Here is a 19372-nt window from a genome sequence, read left to right on the forward strand (position 1 = left end):
AACGTTGCTCAAAAGGAGTAGAAATCACTATAAATGTTCTAAATATTGCACATATTCTATTTTTTACTTTTACTACTTCTATTATTTTTACACATTTACATAAAAACAAAAATAATGACACTTTTACAATGCTTTGTTTTAAGGAAACTAAGGAATTAATGCAGATTAATTACAGATATTAAAAGTGCAAATTCTGCCAGCTGAACACCTGGAATCATAAAATATTTAGTCGGTTAATCAGTTCAACGTCTTTAATTAATCTCTACTTGTCACAAATGAACACAATGTTTTTATAAGCTCTTCATGCTCCTCGTGTTTTCGACATTCCACTGCTTTTGCACATTTTAACATATTTAACACCCTTAAAATATGAATGCACCCAAATACAACAACAATATATATAAGTATAACCTAAAACTCCAATGTCTGTCTGTAGTTTTCTTTGTATTTCTACAGACACCGTGACACTGGCGCCAGCCTCATGAAGGAAACTTACCTACAACAGGACAGGAGTGGTGACTTTAAAGTCTGCTGTACGGTCAGTTCAACCTGAGTTTAAAAGTAAAATGGAGAAACGTATGAGACAAAATGGCTTACACTTGAATTTATTTATATTAAGTACTGTACACAAAGCACTGTTTTCAATACTTCTCTTATAAAACTTAGAAATCCATATTTTGCCTTTTATTTAACCATTAAAACACAGAAAACCTTTGACTACTGAACATTTCCCAGAACCTTTAACTCTTTTAGGGTCAGTAAATGTTAATGTTAATGTTATTCCAAGTATCAGGTGCTGAAAACCTAAACGCTTTCTTTTCTTTTCCCTGTCTGTTCCTAGTTGGTACTTTAGAAACATCAAAACATTTTGAAATATGAGGTAAATTAATTCAAGATTTTGGTGCACGATCCAGCAATAAAACCTAAATTAAAGACACTCGAGGAGCTTCCGCAACACCTCTTAACGGGCAGGTTAGCTGGTCATTCGGGGTCTCGCACATCAAAATGTATGAAGACGACAGCAACAACGTGACCTGCCTGAGACCTCATCACACCACTTCACTTTTCTTTGGTTTTGAGTTGCGTCTGCTGGTGGGGAGCTGAGGGAAGGAGGCGGTTTCACGCAGCTGTCAACTGGAATAGAGGTAAGTGCATGTTGTGAGTGGAGGGGGATCCTGCAGGCAGCAGTGAGGAGTGAGGGGGCTCACTCACCCCCTCACCCCTCACTGCTGCTGCTGCTTCACTGGGAGTGGTCTTTCCTCTACTGGGGATTTGGCTTGGCTAGCTGGCGCTGAATATAATGCTCTCTCATTCAGCCAACCCTCTCTCAAGCCATAAAAGTTAACAGGTGTTTAACGTCAGAAGTGCTTCATATGAGAGGCGTAGAAATAGCCAATGACAGGGAGCAGGGAGGGGTGGTGGCTTATAGTCTTAAAGTTGTTTTCTTTTGTTTTTTTGTTTCATTCTTCTGCAGTATTAGAATAGTTGTGCAGTTGAGTCGAGATGTGGATGAACTTGTGGCATCCGAAGCTGCAATGCACACACACACACAGCTCAGAGATTTTCCTGAAATATGTCTCTGCTGACGAACACTGGAGGTGGAATTCAGTGGTCCAAATACTTTCAGTTTGAAGTTATAAAAGCATCGTATGAGACGTAATAATGAAAAAACAACAACACGGGTTTTAGCTTCACAATGTGAAACGCATCATTTTTGCAACATAAGACAAAAAAAAAGACCCATTAAAGTAACTACTTTTATGTTAAATTCAACATTTTCACCCTGAAAGCCTCTGAAAGTATTTTCCCAGTCTTAAATATTTAAACATGTGTAGAGAAACACTGAATTTGTCAGTAGCTAATAAGCGATTAGTTGATTAAGAGACAATTTTAGAAAAATGTAGGCATTTATTTGAAGCAGTAAAAGGGAAACGGCTTGAATTAAAGGAAATGTACTGTTTTGTGACATTATTTTAACAAATGATAATGAAAGTAACCATTAAATGTGTTGAGGTGTGATTTCATCAGATTTGACTGTTTAATTATTTTATACAGATGTTCAGAATATTGGCTTCTGCTAATTTTTCAAACAAAAACATAAATGCATTTTAAAAAGTAGAACATTTAAGCTGATTTCTGTTTACCCCAAAAACATGTTAAATAAGTGATATTTTCCTCACACCACAACAAACACTGTGGCTGACAGAGTGAAAATAGACTTTAAATCAAGGGTGTCAAACGTAAGGCCTGTGGTCCAGAACCGGCCCACCTGAGGGTCCTATCCGGCCCGGAGGATGAATTTGTTAAAATTTCACAGTATGTTTACAGTCGAATCCTAATGTGAAATACTATATTTTGTCAGTTTCAGAGACCTGAGACTAAATGTTTATTGCCTTTGTCGATCCCCTGTGATCTGTAAGTTGAATGTGTGAATGGTAAAGTTTGCCTAATATTGTTGAAATTGCACTTATTTTTCTCAAGAAATTTTGTAAAACGATACTAACGAAGGGAAACATTTGGAGATCTTGTTGTTTATAGGTTATTATGCTATTATTATATATTATGCAAAGTTATGTTTGGATGGGCTGGAAAGACATGACCGACATAAACATAGACAATGTGATATTATGGCATGAATTATACATGATGCAGTCAAGTATTTTCTGATTAATAGTTTGAATTATAAGTAAAAACAAGTGTGAAGAACATTGACTGCTTGCAGCTTTTGCTTTCCTCTCTTTTATTATCAAAAAAAACTCCCTTGTACTCATTCAGAGTTCTGAATGAGTAAATGATTTGATTCATCAGTTGTCCATATTCCTGTCTCTCTCTCTTTTAACTTTAAGCAGCCGTCACAGAGACAAATCTGTCGTCGGTGAACGTCCACAATCGCCGAGCAGCCCCACTTCAGGAGCTGCAGCTGCAGTTGTCAATGACAGCTACTTCACTGTGTGAAAAGAAGGGGGCCCATAATATCTCAAGAATTTCTAAATGGTCCTTAAAGTTTTCATAACTACATCAACTGAACTGCTGTTCAAAAGGTTTTTTTTTTTTCCTACGTGACACGGAGCCTGGTGAAAGGGCCCGGCGTCTTTTGAGGGACATCTTTATTTAAGCGTGTGCTGGAGGAGAAAGGAGACCAGCAGCAGGGGCCGTGAGGAGGCAGTGAAAGGCCTCTCAGACCTGAGCAAGACAGCCTTTCATGATGTGCTTGAGCTGCGTGCTTTATCTGTTGCGTGCCAGAAGCGGTTGGAAGCTCACTTGTCAGCACAGCAGAGCTGAAAAATAAACTATAAATCACTTGTGCACTATCTACACACATTAATTGGACTGTAACAGGCGGCCTCCTCCTCCTCCTCATCCTCCACAGCAGCTCCTGCTCCCGTGTCTGCAGCCATTGCTGGGATGCTTTGAATTTCTTCCAAGAGACGGAGGAACTTGCTTCTCTGCTCGTCTCTTGGTTCCATTTACTGTGTTAAGCCTCCTTCGCTCCCAGGGGTTCTTCTATTTAGTGCTGCATCGCATGCAAGGGTAATTTTTCCCTTTGGAAAGAGGGTTCAATTGTAACTGAGGGGACTAAAAGCATACTTAAAGTTGGCAGTAAACCCCCCCACCGCCCTTTCCACTTTCCCAATGTTGAGGTTGGTTAAGGGTGCTATCATGGTGCATCATGTGATATTTGGTGAGAAATCTATGGGGGGTTTTTTGAAGCGTTTATTGCAAATGACTCTTGGCAGTGCCCTCTCATGTACTGCCCCACCTGAACACAATTTGGCGCCTATTCTCACATGAGAAAGAGGAGGAGGAGGAGTGGAGGAGTATGTGGCGTGCTGTGAACCTCCTTCTTCATACCAGCACACACAAAAAAACATTAAAGAGCTGTCATAAACATACACTGCAGAGGAGGGGAAACAGAGACGTTACCAAGGCGACTGGCATGTTGCTGCATTGAGCATGATGTCTCGCTTAAAGACACAGAAGAAGAAGGCAGGGGAGGGGGGGGCAAATGAAATAATAACCTAATGTGCCATTTACGTTTATTTCTTCACAGGGAACAGTGGTGGGAATTTCGGCGAGCGTGGCGTCACACTGGAGGAGAGCGTGCAGACAAAGAGTCTGAGGACGTCGAGGGATCGTGTCGCCCCAGACGCTGCAGACCACCTCTTCCCGGCATGATCATTATGTAGTGAAACATATCATCTTTCCATAATATCACCTTCTTTTTTTTTTTTCCTGTGAGGGCACATCCTCGTCATCACCAGTAGAGGGAGCCCTCCAGTGCAACAACAGTTGTAAGTATGACTCAGCTTCATGGTCACTTTGTAAAAAGTCACAAAAACGTAGTTCTCAAGCAAAATTGAACTCTTTTATTTCACTTCTTTGTAAATGTCGGTGTGTTTAGGTGTTAGAACAAATAATTAAGAAATAAATCTTAACAAAATAACCATATATTTAAACTTGCTTCTGCTGTTTACGTTTAAATATCAAACAAGCTGAAACACACAAAGCAGAAAGTAGAAAGTTGCATTTTTAGAATTAAATTCCTGTCATCTTCCCCAAAATTTAATGCTAAATAAAAACTACGGGGTTAGTTAATCCCTAACAATTCTACACCATTACACAAGAATAGGAAAGAAAATGACATATTACATCATTAAATACATAGATAAGAGTGCAAGCACAATTTTGAAGTACTTGTATCCATATATACTTAGTTTCGTACACAGAAACATAGCCACAGATGTTTAAATTGGCTTCACCTCAATCGGCCACAATAACTCAATAATATTACTCTTTAAAGCTGACAGCAGACTTTGAGTTACACTTTTGTTGCTTCTACTATATTTTTTTTTATCCAAATATTTGCTTTAGTCATTATTTCTTCATCTACAGCTTGTGCTCTGTATTTTCAGAATATTGTAAATATAAAACCAGAAGTGGGGCCCCATAATCACCAAGGGGCCCCCAATAGTGTGTAAAAAAAAAAAAGAGGTAACATTTAACATGTTAAAGAAATCTATAACTTAGATATATTTAGATATCTAAATAGTGTAAATAATTATTTGGTTTTATTAAGTAGATGAAGTTTGCTCATATTTACTTGTGTTCTAAGTTAAAAAACTAAAGTAACTAAAGTCTTTAAACAGTTTTATTTGTTTAATTCAAGTTTAATAAGAACATACTTTGAATACTAGGCCACTTTTGGGCTGTAAATAACACAACTATACTGCAATTTATGGTATTTGTATCAATAATAGAGCCTAATAAAGGCTTGGGCCGGCACTGTAAATTACATTTCATCTGTTCACCAGTTATAACCTGATCTTTTTTATGTGTTTCATAATAGAGAAGCCTATTGAAGTGAAACATGTGATACAAAACACTTTTAACTTTTTTTTTACTTTAACTTATTCATTCAGTGATTATGTCTGAATTACAATATTAAATGTAGTGTTGTAATGTCACAAAGTACAAATACTTCATTACTGTACTTGAGCACAACATTCACGTTTCTATACTTAACTTTGTTATTCATATTTCTAGAAACTTTTACTCCACTACATTTCCTCTAACTATCTTTGTTACTCGTTACTACCAAATAAAATCAGAAGAAGAGTTGCAGTTGGAGGACACATAGACTAGCAAAGCCAGGAATTAAACCCACACCCTTCCAGTTGCTCGCCCTATCACAGAACCACCATGGCTCACTTTTTTAATACTTTTACTCATAAAACTCAAGTACATTGTATATCAGAAAATTACTTTTGATACTTAAGTACTTAAGTGACTTCAACTTCTACCAAAGTCATTTTCTGGTATCATACTTGCACTTTTACTCAACTATCCCCTTTAAAGTGCTTTATACAAGACTGATTACATGTGAAAAAAGATGTTAAATTTAAGTAGAAGGTATAACTGTATAGACCCAACAACACATATATGTTCTATCTAATGATACTTTCATGCTATAATTTGACTTTATTATTTATTTATTTATACTTAACAAGTGAATCAGTTAGTGCATTTCAAAATAAGATCAAGAGCAATAATTGATATATATGATGTACATGCGAACACTGCCATCATAATTAGGGTACAATAAGAAGCTGTTAAAATTAAACTTTTATAACATGGACATGACCATCAAATACTTCTGTCCTTTATTTACCTCCATTCTTTTATTTTTTATTAATATCGTAGTTGTTTAACATAAATTTAATTGGAGAAACCACTGCCTTCTGTACAAAAGACAACATAAATAGATAAATGACATAATAATAATGTGATAAATGCATTTGTGCAGCTCGTCTGACGTTATTATGTTACCAATTTATTATTTTTTTTAAACATCGTCGTATCAAAGCTTCCTTTTTTACCCACATGACATCACCTGAGAGTGATGACACGGGCTGTGTGACAGTGGCTGGTCACAGGTGCGTGCGTGTCAGTGTCTCCTCGTGCGTGCGTGCGTGCGCGCGTGTTGATTCCTCCGCAGTTGTCTGAATGAAAAACCAAAGCTGTGTGTGTGTGTGTGTGTTTACATTTCCTGCCACTTACAGCTACTTACTGCGTATTACTGCAGCTCGCAGTGTGGTTACCAAAACACGGCGTAAACTCGTGCTGCTCTGCTTGACATCACAGTGATAGGCTCACACTGGCTCACACTGGCTCACTCTGTTGGAGAACTGGCAGACACTTGTATTTATTTTTCTCTTTTTCTTTTTCTCCCAGCGTGCTGTAAAGTCCTGAGCCCACCGGGTCACTTTTTTAGGACAAAAGCCAATAAAAACCGAGAGAAGAAGGGGAAAAAAACCTTGTTTCTGCTATACAATAAAAACTATGTGATGATGATGCACCACCATCGGCCTTGGGTGGTTTCTAAAAGAACAGCAGGGTGTGTGAAAATATCCAGACACTGTCAGTGTTTTTTTTTTTTTTAGTCTGTGTTGTTTTCACACGGCACCCTGCAGCAGCACACTCGTTTCAAACGTGATGCAACTTTAAATTTAAATGTTCTAATAGAAGTAAGATGTTTTTTTTTTGTCTAATAATAAGGTGTTGGTGGTGGAGAAATAGAGGCTCTTTTGTGCAACACTACAAGTTGAGCTTAAGCTTGTTTCCTGACCCCAGAGGCAGGAGATGTCAGGATGAAGAGGTTTTTCCACTGGCCACTAGATGGTATAATATATGCACGCAACAGGTTTGCGCAAGGTCACAGCAGCAGCAGCAGCAGCAGCAGCGCTGATGAAGTCTCTTCAAATCAGCCTGAGACGAGACCTGGAGCCGGAGTGTATCTCCTTTTTATTATTATTATTTACCGAAGAGCTGCGTGTATGTTTATAAATGATGTGCAAAAACATTTAAACGCATGTCAATTATTATTATTTTCTTAAGTATTCATTTGCGCGAAACGATTGATTATTGTGATTATTAATATTATTGTTTTTTATTCAGGTTTGAAAACATAATTTCAGTTGAAGCTCGGTGAAACCACGTTACATCACGTGTCTAAAACTAATATTTTGCATGCACGCATGCAGCCGCAGCACGTTCACACTCAGGAATCATAAATATTAATATTATTATTCATCATCATAATCATAAGGAGTAACGGTAAAATAAAAACGAGGTTAAAAAAAGAAAGACAAAATCTACATGTGTAGCAGCCAAACTTCTGTGAGTTGAGTTTTTTTTTTATTATTTAAAAACACATTTGTTCAAAAGTCAGAATAATGATAATAATAATATTACTACTAATAAATTAACATAATACAGTCGCTAACATAATTTACCAAATGCCTGGATCGTTCTGTTTAATAAAAGCTCGTTTCATTTTTAAAGGCTGCTGTGATTAATAATTAAATATACTGTAACTACATCAAGATAAAAACGAGAGAAAAGTCACATTTCAAAACTAAAAATGAGAAATGAACAAACGAAACAAACAACGACTTAATATATAAATAAAATAAAACGTTACGAGTCTGCGAGATGTCGAAGGCTGCAGAGAAGCTGTGAGATTCCACGCAGGAGATCGGAGCAGTGCAGAGGTCATGATCCACATCTGCAGCATCCGACAGATGTTTGTCCACTTACAGCCGCGCAGAGTCACAGCTGAGTGTGTGTCTGACCACGCTCGTGTTTTATTCTCCACGTGCTGCAGATAAACACTGAAAATTAACGACCTATAATTTAAGGCATGCAAAAAAAATACGTACCGGGAATTTTTCACTCTGATGTTAAAGTTGGAAACGTTTTTACGCACAGTGATGATGAACAACAACTGAACAAATGTATTCCAGGTGTTCCACTTAATTTCACAAATACGCGTCAGTGTGCACGCGCCGAAACAAACGTTATAACCTGTTAACAAATGTTTCCTTAATTTAATTAAAGGCAGTTTCACTTTAAGGAGAAACACTTTTGATGAATTGACTTGTATCTCATAGAGAATAGACGATAAGCAGTGGTTCGGTTTGGTTTGGTTTGGTTTGCGCACAATCCGAGGCCTGTACCTGGTCCTGAAGCACTGTCAAATTAAATGAGAGAGGTCACTTCGATGAAACTAAAACGGATTTAAATAAAACGTAGACTGGCGGAAGGAGTTGGTAACAGACGGTTACGCTTTGGTTTGTGTCCAAAAATGTTGCCAAAGGCAAAAAAATATAACAAACTCCCAACAAACCTGATGAAGGGTTACGGTTTTTTTCTTACATTGACATCCGTCCATTCTTATCCTGGTGCTTAATTAAGTGATGAGACGTGAACGTCTATTTAATTTTTCACGTTCTTGTGTTGCTGCTAAAAATCATGAGATTTCACACTTTTACGCACGGGACGCAGCTTTTCCCTGACTACAGGGTTTTTAACCAGAGCTTAAATTTATACATTTCTAACAACAAATAATCATAAAACCCTCAAGGATCAGATATCCTAATTAGACACATATAATTATAAGCAGAATCTAAGCAGAGATTCCGTTTGTTCTCGTGTTTTGGATTAAAGTTTCCAATGGAACACACGTGTGTTTTTGCAACTTTCATCATGACAGTTTTGCCTCCTGCGAAAAAAGCGTCCACTAAACTTTTTTTTGTCCATCCGGTTGAATTATGGCGTGACGTCATTTACAGTGGCCAATCAGGACAGAGCTTCCCTCCTTTTTTGGGCCAATGGGAGACGACGAGCAGCGCTTGTCAGTCACAGGTGAGGGTGGACGTTAGAAAAAATTGGGTGAAAAGAGCCAGAGAGTGGAGCGATCCCGGGCTGATGACAGAGCTGTACGGAGGAGCAGCATCGTGCCTGCGGATGTAGCAGGAACTTTCCACGGCTTCTCCTGCGGGGATGCGACCACGAACCCACTGTGGAGGGGAAAAGTTAACAGCCACAGCAGAGCTCCACGAAGGGAGGAGACTAAAATGTCCATGAAGTGACTTTTACTCCACTTATCTGGGCCGGTTATTTAGTCAACTTGAAGACAGAGGAAACTTTTTCTTTTTGCTGCAGTGAAAATGGCCGTTCGTGGGAACTCGCTGATGCCGTTCTCAATCCAAGCCATCCTGAACAAAAAGGACGACAGCCGACACTTGCCAGATTTGGACATGTGTTTCTCCAAGTCTGCGTGCTGGAAAATATTTGGGGAGATGAACGGCGGGTCGAGGAGGGACGACGGTGAAGCGTGTGAGCCGATGGACCAGAAAAACTACGACTCGGACTCGGGACTCAGCGACGACAACGACAGCAAGACTCCGGCCACGTGCAAGTCGGAGAAGGACGGGGACGCCGCGTCGGATGTGCCGGAGGAAAGTGTGCAGGAGGAGACGGACCATGAGTCTGCAGCTGCGGAGAACGCAAAGAGCGACAGTGAGCCCAACAATGCCACGGGTGAGTCAGACCGAAACACTCATATAATAATAATAACAATAATAATAATAATAACAATAAAAATCTGTAGCTCTTTGATTTGGCGCAGTCCGTAAAGGATTGTCTTAAACGTCACTCTCTTGATGCTGCATGTTTTATGCTGCTGTGGGATCATAACCAGAGCCATGATTGTGTTAGTGAAGAATATCACGTCTGTTTGCAAAACTTCTCCACGCCCTGCTAACTTTTACGCACATAAATGTGCAATTTTTACGCACAAACTATATGCACCTTTTACGCACGGTCATTATCAGACAGCACTGTCTAATCGTTCGACTTTGGCACCACCACAAAGTTGTGTTTTTTTTTTACATGGACATTGAGAAAGAGAGTCGTTACACTCTATGTGAAGCTTATTCGTGCCTCGTCGATAATACGTATTTTTTGTTTTGGATTTACGCACGTTAAGTGTCAGAAACTGTGTTGAATCGAGATGTACTTTCACAAAACAATCGGTTGTTTCTGCAGATCACATGATTTCATAACATCCAGACACATTAAGACAAATGTAACGCAGACATTGAAGCACCCACCCACTCTGTGTGATTTGTTTTTTATGTATTTGAAAAAAAATGTGTTTGTCAACAAACGAAAATAGATCAATTCTCATAGTTCCACACAAGGCCATTTTGTCGTTGTACAAAGTGAGTGTGTCCATGTGCCTCGGAAAATGTCTAAAAGTTGCAGAACTTTTGAGTCATAGATGAATCCTACATGAACGTTCAGACCCTCATGTTCAGTTTCTGGTGACTTTGTCCTTGAATAGTTCTCCCCGCCAGGTTCACGTGTCTAGCTTTTTGATCGGATGGTTCACATTTTCAAAGCTATCAGATTATCAGCGCTTTGTTTTATTCTGTGTATTGGAGACTGTAAATGCGGAGCCACGTCAAAGTTTCTCTGACCGTGATTATGAGTAACAGATAAACACAGGAATTCACTTTCATATGCTCTGTGTGTGCGCGTGTCTCCTTAGACTCCAGCACGTTGGACGAGAAGACTCTGGATCAGCCCAAACAGCGGAAAAAGCGCTCCAGAGCCGCTTTCTCCCACGCGCAGGTCTTTGAGCTGGAGCGTCGCTTCAACCACCAGCGGTACCTGTCCGGGCCGGAGCGCGCGGACCTCGCGGCCTCCCTGAAGCTCACAGAAACTCAGGTCAAGATCTGGTTCCAGAACCGTCGCTACAAGACGAAACGCCGCCAAATGGCCGCCGATCTGATGGCGTCCACCCCGGCGGCCAAGAAAGTGGCGGTGAAGGTTCTGGTGCGGGACGACCAGAGACAGTACAGCCCGGGAGAGATCCTGCGGCCCCCGCTGCTCTCCCTGCAGCCGTCCTACTATTACCCCTACGCCTACTGCCTCCCTGCGTGGACACTCTCTGCGTGTGCGGGGAACCAGTGAGATCTCAGTCATGACTGTATTTATTCAGATCCTATTTTTTACTGTTTTTTTTTTGCTCCCAGGAAATCAAACAAAATAAACTAAACTATTTTTTTTCTTCTGACAAGAGGAGGATAATCTGCTCAGCGGTCTCTGGTTGTAGTGCATCTTCGTTGCTGTTCAGGCCAGAGCAAGCGTTTTTATGCATCCACATCCTCAAAAATGACTCCTTATTTTGAGTTAATACAGAGGATCCCCGATACAGACGATATTCTACACGATTTAAAGAATATAATCGTGAATATCTGAGCTGTGAGAGGGTGGAGCGATGTGACTGGACCTCTTTTTAAATATCAGTATGTTTAACTTTGAGGAGAACATCAAAGGCAAGGATTCCCTGAAGGACACCTGAAGCCCGACACCCCCGGACCCGGACCCGGACCCCATTTTGTGACCCTGAGGCCTCCACAGACTGAAAGTGTGTCACCTTATGCTGGTTTATATTTTTTACATGCGCCTTCCTACCTCTGCAGTGATTGGAAATAGGCATATTCCATTGACTTTTCAAATAACTGTCTCTGTTACAGGTTGTGTGTGTTTTTTGTTTTGTTTTTTTTGTTTTTGTTTCCTTGCTGTGTTTGTAAAGGTAAGATATTTCAGCACTTTTTGAGCATATGCATTATTACATTATTTCAATGTATAAAAAAAAAGAAAGACATTATAGTTCGGATATTTTGTACAGTGTCAGGCTGAAGAGAGGGTGTTGTTGTTGTTGTGTCGTTGGCCTGCAGTGATCGTGTGGCAGGAAAACAGGATAAATTGTACATGTGTTACTCCTGTTAAATGACAACATTAAAACATATCAGGCATTACCTCCGCTTGAATGCAGTTTGATTTGTAGGCGTTTTATGCTGGAGTGTAATGCGGGGGCAATGGAGGCATTCTATTAAAAAACAACTCTAATAAAACAGTCTGATTTTATTAATAATTGTAACACATTTGAATTGGATATATATTGTCTTATTTCACGTAAAGCGCTGGTTAATGGTGTAATAATAATTTTTTTTTTACTGAACGCTGGAAATACACAGGACACATTTAATATTTACTGCTTTGTAATAAACAAATAACAACTATTGCTTATGTTTGATGTTGATGCATAAAACCATAGTTATCAGTTAAAATAACAAATAGTATGTTTCCCTGCTAAACAAACTGAAACTGGCCTATATATATATATATATATATATATATATATATATATATATATATATATATATATCAATAGCTGATTCAATTAAATGAATCAATAAATTAGTTCATTTTCTTGTCATTTTCTGCCAAACTTTACTGATACGATATTCGCATTTTTTCTACAGGAAAACGTCTCTCCCAAAAAGGAAAACCTCTTGGATTCAAGTATTTAATTTCCTCTTCCTCATGTGGGCCACCATGACTTCTCTCCCAAACAACACCTGTCAAATAATGATGAATAGCACTGTGATTCTCGGACAGGGTAAACTGACAGCTACCTTTAGGGCTGCATGTCAACACAAGGAGAGGGGTATTCCGGGGTTAAGGAGTCCGTGTCACTGCGCTTAAATATAAACCAAAGAAGCGGAAAAAGGAGGAGATTCTCGTTTTCTGGCCTCTGAAAATAGCAATACTTGTCTATGTAACAAACGGGAAAATGCCATTAATGTATAATGGGCCTATAGTTCACTCTAAATTGAATTATTATGGGAGTATCGGCTTATTCTGTCTGAGTGTAAAGTCTGGGTCGGACATCACAGACACCTTCTCACTCCCACTGATACTGTAGGTTTCTAAAATGGTGTGGGCAGCGTCTCACAGTTGTGTGTGTGCATATACAGCATACATTTAGTCTACCATATGTAAAGTGGAGGTCACTGAGTCACAGAGGTGTCATTTATTTGCACCCAAATGTGAAAATAGTCCATTTCAGAGCTGACAGCCGCAGTGCGTAATGACACTCTGCTTTTGCGCACTGACGCCTTTTACGCACGGACACGTGGGTTGACGTATATAAAGGTAAAGGCAGGGTTTTGTTTGATCAGTGCTGCATCTTTTTTTAACCCATATAGTGAAACCAGTCCTCCTATACTGACGAGCGGCCCCTCTGTGTTCTAAAATCTGATCTGCTGTATATAGCGTCGCCATGCCCCGAGGCCATAATCTCCAGCGGCAGTGATGCTCCTCATTGTCTCCTAAAGGACAGAGGAGGATACTGAGGAGTGGACCGTCCCACATGACTTCCTTTCATACCTGCATGGGAAGATATCTGATATAGAGAGACATCGCTTTGGCTGTTTTTTCCTCTCTACCTGCGTTTGTTGAACTACAAATACCCTCATCGGTGTACATTAGCCTCATTCCACTGCATGGTTATTTTTCATACTTTACGTTTGTTACGTGGGAAAAGCACTTGGTGTATTTTGCTCAAATATTTTTTTTTAATTATGCTGATTTTATGCACATTTTTTGGATGAACTGGATTTTGAAAATTAAAGGTGAGACCTCTGAAGAATTGATGTTTTAAGGATGTTTTACGCACTTTCTCGTCTTATTCAACAACAAAGGAACAGCTATTTTTAATCTCATGGTGTTTTCAATGCAATTTTGGGACTTTTTTTTAACCTTTTGTGGTGGGAAAAAACATGGAGTTGTAATGGGCTGGAACTTGACTTTCAATAGACGTTTTTTGGTCCGCCTGATTTAATTGTTATTCGGGTTTTCTCGCTGCTGTCGAATCATTATAACGTTCTCTCCGATTAAAAATGTGGTTTGCGTGGCCTGAACTGATCTTCGCCATCTCGTATCCAAGAGTCAAGGACAATCCCGCCGCGCTCTTGACTTCTGTGCTGAGCTGTAATTATCGCACTTGTTGAGACTCTCCAGCTGTTGATTTATATCAAGTTACAGAATCAATGATAGAAAATTGGCGTTTAATAGACACGCTGCACACGCACAGAGACGTGGACACGTGAGCTAATTTAAACTCGACCTAGATTAAAACTTTTGAGTCAGTTCGAGCTCCTCTTTTATCCCTTAATAGGTTGGACGTCTGTCTTTTTTTGTGGTTGACAACGTGAATGGAGTTCTTTAGTCAGAAGTCAGAAACACAGCAGGAGTTCACGATTTACCACCAAAATCACGCTGCAAAAATATCTTCTCATGAATCTCGTGCCCATTTGGTTTTAATACAGACTTCATTCTCAATGTTATTTAATTTAATATTGTCAATGCCCCCCTGAATTAAGGTCATGCCTAATAATCAACAGGAGGTTAATTTACGCACTGTTAGGCCTATAATATTATTTGACCAATAATTGCACTTGTTTTAAAACAGTCCCAGTCGCATATTTTATATAGTCTACTGAGTGTGCTTGTTTTGTTTTATTTTATTAAAAATTATCTTTGATGAAGCAAATTTTGCAAGGTGTAAAACCTTTATAAGTCAATTAAAAAAAATCTAATGACGGTGATAATGTAGCGCCTCTTAAATATGATATGATTTTATGATATCATCAGGATAATTAATTACACATATGAGTATTTGTATATATTGTATATAAAAATGTGTTAAATCAGTATCATATTCCAAATTTTTCATCAGAAACGCTCTCTTCTTCACTGGTGTGTCTAAGAAAAAAAATCATCCACAAATCACCTTCAATCACCCTTCAACATCCCGGTCGTCTCCACGGCAACCTCTAAAAAACAACAACAATGAGACTTCCGGTTTGAAAGCTGTCAATCATACCCCTATGAGCATTTCTTTACAGGACGACACGGACGTGACTGACACCCACTGCCACCTGCTTCAAAGTGGCCCAGGTGCGAATTCCTCCTCGTCCCCCATGTTCCAGCGACATCCTCCTCCCCGTCTCCTGAAGCCAAATGTGAAAGACGAGCCATGATTCAGGTTCAGGTTCTGTTTTTTTTTAAACACCACATGACAAAACCTACACACAAATAAGATTTCATACCAAAGAAAATTCCATGACAGAGTGAAACATTTCATTAGAATTGTGTGTAGATTACTGAATATTACAACTCACTTTTCTATAGTTAAACTTTTTATTTGGTTAAAAACAAATTCCACATACTGTATTCCTGAATGTACAAAAATCCAGTGTCCTGTACTACAGCCTTGTGTTTAAGACTTTATTATTAAAGTGAATGATATATTATAATAAAAAGGTATAGGCTGCATAAAGTATAAGTTCCGTCCCCTTATTGTGATTATAGGATCTATAGAGAATAATTTTACAAATTAAAACCGTATTACCCTATTACCCTAACAGTTATTGTTACCAAATAACTGTATTTAAAATAAACAAAACAAAAAAAACATCTTTCAGCCAATGCCCATTTTGTCAAAACATCCATGTTGCATTCACAGCTGGTAACATACCGATATATCTGAACTGTGGCCGACTGGGAGACTCTTGAGCTATAAAAAATAAGAAGGTCTTTCTATATGAACAGGTCTGCTAAGGAACAACTGTCCATAATGGTTTACTGTGATGTAAAATCCTTAAAGGTGCTGAAACTGAAACTTTTATTTAGACTGGGAACTGTGTTTTCATTCAGGTGAACCGAAATCATCATGTTCGACTCCCCCCCAGTATATATAACCTTTACAGTTACCCATAATGCCCGCATGTGTCCATGTGTGAACTGAATGAAAGACAGCCCAAAAATAGTAGTATCATAGTATATCACCTGTTTGGTAGTAACCTACCATAATATCACACGTTTATGTCTATTCATGGAGGAAATATGACAATGTTCAGTCGATAGGAATTCTAGACAAGGTGCAGTACATACAAAAATAGACTATTTAAGTTCAAATGAAATGCTATTTTGTGTACAAGTATATAAATATAATCTATCACGTGATAAAATGCTGCATTCAAACATTTTTCTACCAGAACATTTTTCTACAAGACCCACAGACACCACAAAAGCCTCATATTCAGTCTGTATCATTTTTACGTCATCTGATGAATCACAATCTTTGACATTTAAAGCACCAGAGTAAAATATAAACTTAATCTGGTCCACATGCTCCAGTTTCTAACCTTGTATTGCAGAGGGACTATATCACATGCAAAGTTACCTCCGATGAGTCTGTGTGTCTGTTAACACATGCAAAAAAAACCTCAACCAAATAGTGTTATAACATCATCTGAAATCTTTTGTTATTAAAACATCAGTGACTTGGATTGCTGAAATACAAATATTTATAAATATTGTTATTATTCACATGAACTAGTAATGATTACTTTCCTTTACATTTATGCTGATGACTTTCACTGTTAAATATCAATCAAAAGTCCAGTGACTGTAAGTCGTTTACATTTATCAATTGACTTTTTTAATTGACTAATTCTACCTCACGACACAGTGTGGTATCAAAGGTTTTCTGTCTCTCTCAGAAATAATGAAGCTTTCATTCACAGAGAGGGTCAGTACAAGTCCACTCACACTTAGAAGAAAGTTGATCTGGTCACGTTTGCCACCACCAAAGTCTACAATGTAGCTACATGTGTATCAAATGTAAAATAACTCATATTTATTCATCTATTCCTAATACAAATAATAATAATAATGAAGTGTTGACACACACACAGAAATTCACATACATCGTGATCAATTAAACAAGATGAGACAAAATGTTGTTGATGATTCTCTGTTCTCTGACGATTTGTGTTTAAAATTGTAATTTATTTTTTATTATATTATTGTGAACTTTTAAACTATAGCCATCAAAAGTACAATGTTTCCCTCTGAAGAGTTATTTTCCAAAAGTAGTTGTTCTGCTTCTGTTTTTAATATAAATATATTTCATATTTGTATACACACAGTAGTTACACTTTGACCCCTGTTACTATGGCAACTGCAGCGCGTCACATACGGGACGCAACCACCACCACACTGGCGCTGGCTGGGTTTCCGGTTCTGTTGTAGCAGTTTTACCCATGATAATGCTACGGTGTCCGTGGCGCCAGTGAAAACAGGGACAAACTGTCGTGACAGTTGATGAGCTTTTGTCTCCTTTCCGGTTAGATATTCGCTCGCATGTTTTTGTTTTTTTAAAACCGTGTAGAGACAGTGTTTTTGTCGCAGCAGCAGCGCGTGAGTGTATGACGCCGAGCAGCAGCAGCAGCAGCAGTCAGTCGGTGCTGTTAGCAGAGTCAAAATGGCGTCGGTTTCCCCACCAAACGCTTGTCTAATCCATCTGTGATTATCCTCGTAGACACGTTCACACACCGGGGGGAGAAGCTTGAGAGCGTTTCGGGTTCATACAGCGACACAGTCGAGGCACATTTATTTCAGCGCCATGTCGGACTCGGAGGAGGAGAGTCAGGACAAACAGCTCAAAATTGTCGTGATTGGAGATGGTGCTTGTGGGAAGGTAAGTCTCTCCCTGTCGCTGTCTCCCTTTCTCTCGCGCACACACACGTATCCTGCTTTTCATGGTAACCGTCTCGTGCACCGTCACCATGGCGACTGACGCTAACCTAGCTTAGCCAGCTATCTGCTAATAACACGATAGGCTAACAGTCTCTCTCTCACACACACACACGTTTGCCCAGCATTCGAAGTGAGGACCCTCATACGTAAATATAACGCATTTCATAACCACTTACCTTAACCTTAAACATTACAACTAAGTCCCTAACTCTGAACCTTAAGTCTAGTTTTAACCCTAAAACCAGGTCTTAACCCTGAAAAAGCCCTTTAAAGTTCTGAGGACCAGCCAAAAATCCAAAAAGTCCGTACTCTGTATGATTTATAGTTTTTTTTGGGGATAACACACAATATTATCGCTTTTCGGGACTAAAAGCACTTACTATAAGTTAATCGTGGTGAATTTCTATTATCCTGTTGATCGTGAATGAAGGAAAACATCGATATTTCACCGTCTATGAGCTTATTAAATTTTTTTCACTTAAAATACGTATCCTTTCTGCGATGTTTCTGACCACTGTAAGTGCAGACAGGAAGCTACACCTGTAAATCATATTAAAACAAATTTTTCCCCCCAATAATATCGTTAATCGCATTACTTTTGGCCAGGGATTATTGAGACGTAAACTTTTAAAATCGTCCCATTCCTAGTCCTCACAAAGCTACTCATACAATAACACACACACAAACTGTACATGGTGAAACAACATCTAATAGTTAGACCCCGCTCAATCAAAGTTCTGAAACATTTGTGTAAAAACAGTTTGTAGTGAAAGCCAATCTACATCAGTAAAAACACAGAATAGTTTTCAGTACTTTTGTAAAAAATAAACATTGCAAACAACAATGAATATTTGAACAGAATTAGTGTTTGGACTGTAGGAAAATTAGAATCCTAATTGAATCAGAATGTCGATTTGCAAGTGATCAAATTGGATATGTGTGTTTGTGGCGTGGTCTTCATCACTCCATCATCTTGCTCTCCAAATAATCACCTTGTCGAGTTGTGGTGCAAAGCTCCTTTTGTCGCTGAGTTTGTCTTCACACTGCGGGTGTGATACTGGTTTCCATGTCGTCTTTGTGTGACGCTAAAGAAGATTTGAAATCCGATTTAAGCAGCCTAGAGTGTTCAGACTGAGATGGCTCTCGAGTTTCTTTTTCTTTTTCTATATGGATAATATGGATCATGCCAATAAATCAGATGTTTTTTTCTGGCCGTGGATGTGCAAAGGTGTACACATGACCTTAAGGCAACATTTAGGTTATAATGTGAACAAGAGCACAGTATTAAGGTACTTGTCCTGCAACAAATGATGTATTTTCTGTACTCCCATAGTGTCCAGGAGAGCTCATCACACTGCAACTTTAGAAAACATGAACCGAAAACACAAAACATATTTTTATTTATTTATTTCATTCTTTGCCTTCACTTATTCTGCCTCTGCATTTTTCTCTGGCCTGCATCTGAGCGCTGAAAACCTCAGGAGGATTAGGATGGTTGCTAATGGCAGTAGGAATTACCATAGTGTATAAACAGAGCGCAATGACGATGATTGGTCGTGCTGTGGCATTA

The 19372-nt window shown here is 38.9% G+C and overlaps 2 protein-coding genes across 3 annotated transcripts in view; both read left to right on the forward strand.

Annotated features, from left to right (window-relative positions):
- Positions 1–8813: 8813 nt before the first annotated feature.
- Positions 8814–12170, forward strand: nkx3-2 (NK3 homeobox 2). Its single transcript, XM_044039848.1, has 2 exons — positions 8814–9882; positions 10895–12170. Exons 1-2 carry the CDS (start codon positions 9510–9512, stop codon positions 11317–11319), a joined length of 798 nt encoding a protein of 265 aa, XP_043895783.1. The 5' UTR covers positions 8814–9509; the 3' UTR covers positions 11320–12170.
- Positions 12171–17241: 5071 nt separating this feature from the next.
- rab28 (RAB28, member RAS oncogene family) overlaps positions 17242–19372 on the forward strand; it is a 28657-nt gene continuing 26526 nt past the window's right edge. Inside the window, exon 1 of one of the 2 annotated variants that reach the window (XM_044040761.1) lies at positions 17242–17743. In XM_044040761.1, coding sequence (XP_043896696.1) covers positions 17669–17743 — 75 coding nt within the window. In that variant the 5' untranslated portion in view covers positions 17242–17668. The remainder of the gene's footprint in view (positions 17744–19372) is intronic. The other variant, XM_044040762.1, reaches the window with a different exon arrangement.

Source organism: Solea senegalensis, linkage group LG12, assembly GCF_019176455.1.
Source record: "Solea senegalensis isolate Sse05_10M linkage group LG12, IFAPA_SoseM_1, whole genome shotgun sequence".
In the NCBI taxonomy this organism is placed as follows: Eukaryota; Metazoa; Chordata; class Actinopteri; order Pleuronectiformes; family Soleidae; genus Solea; species Solea senegalensis.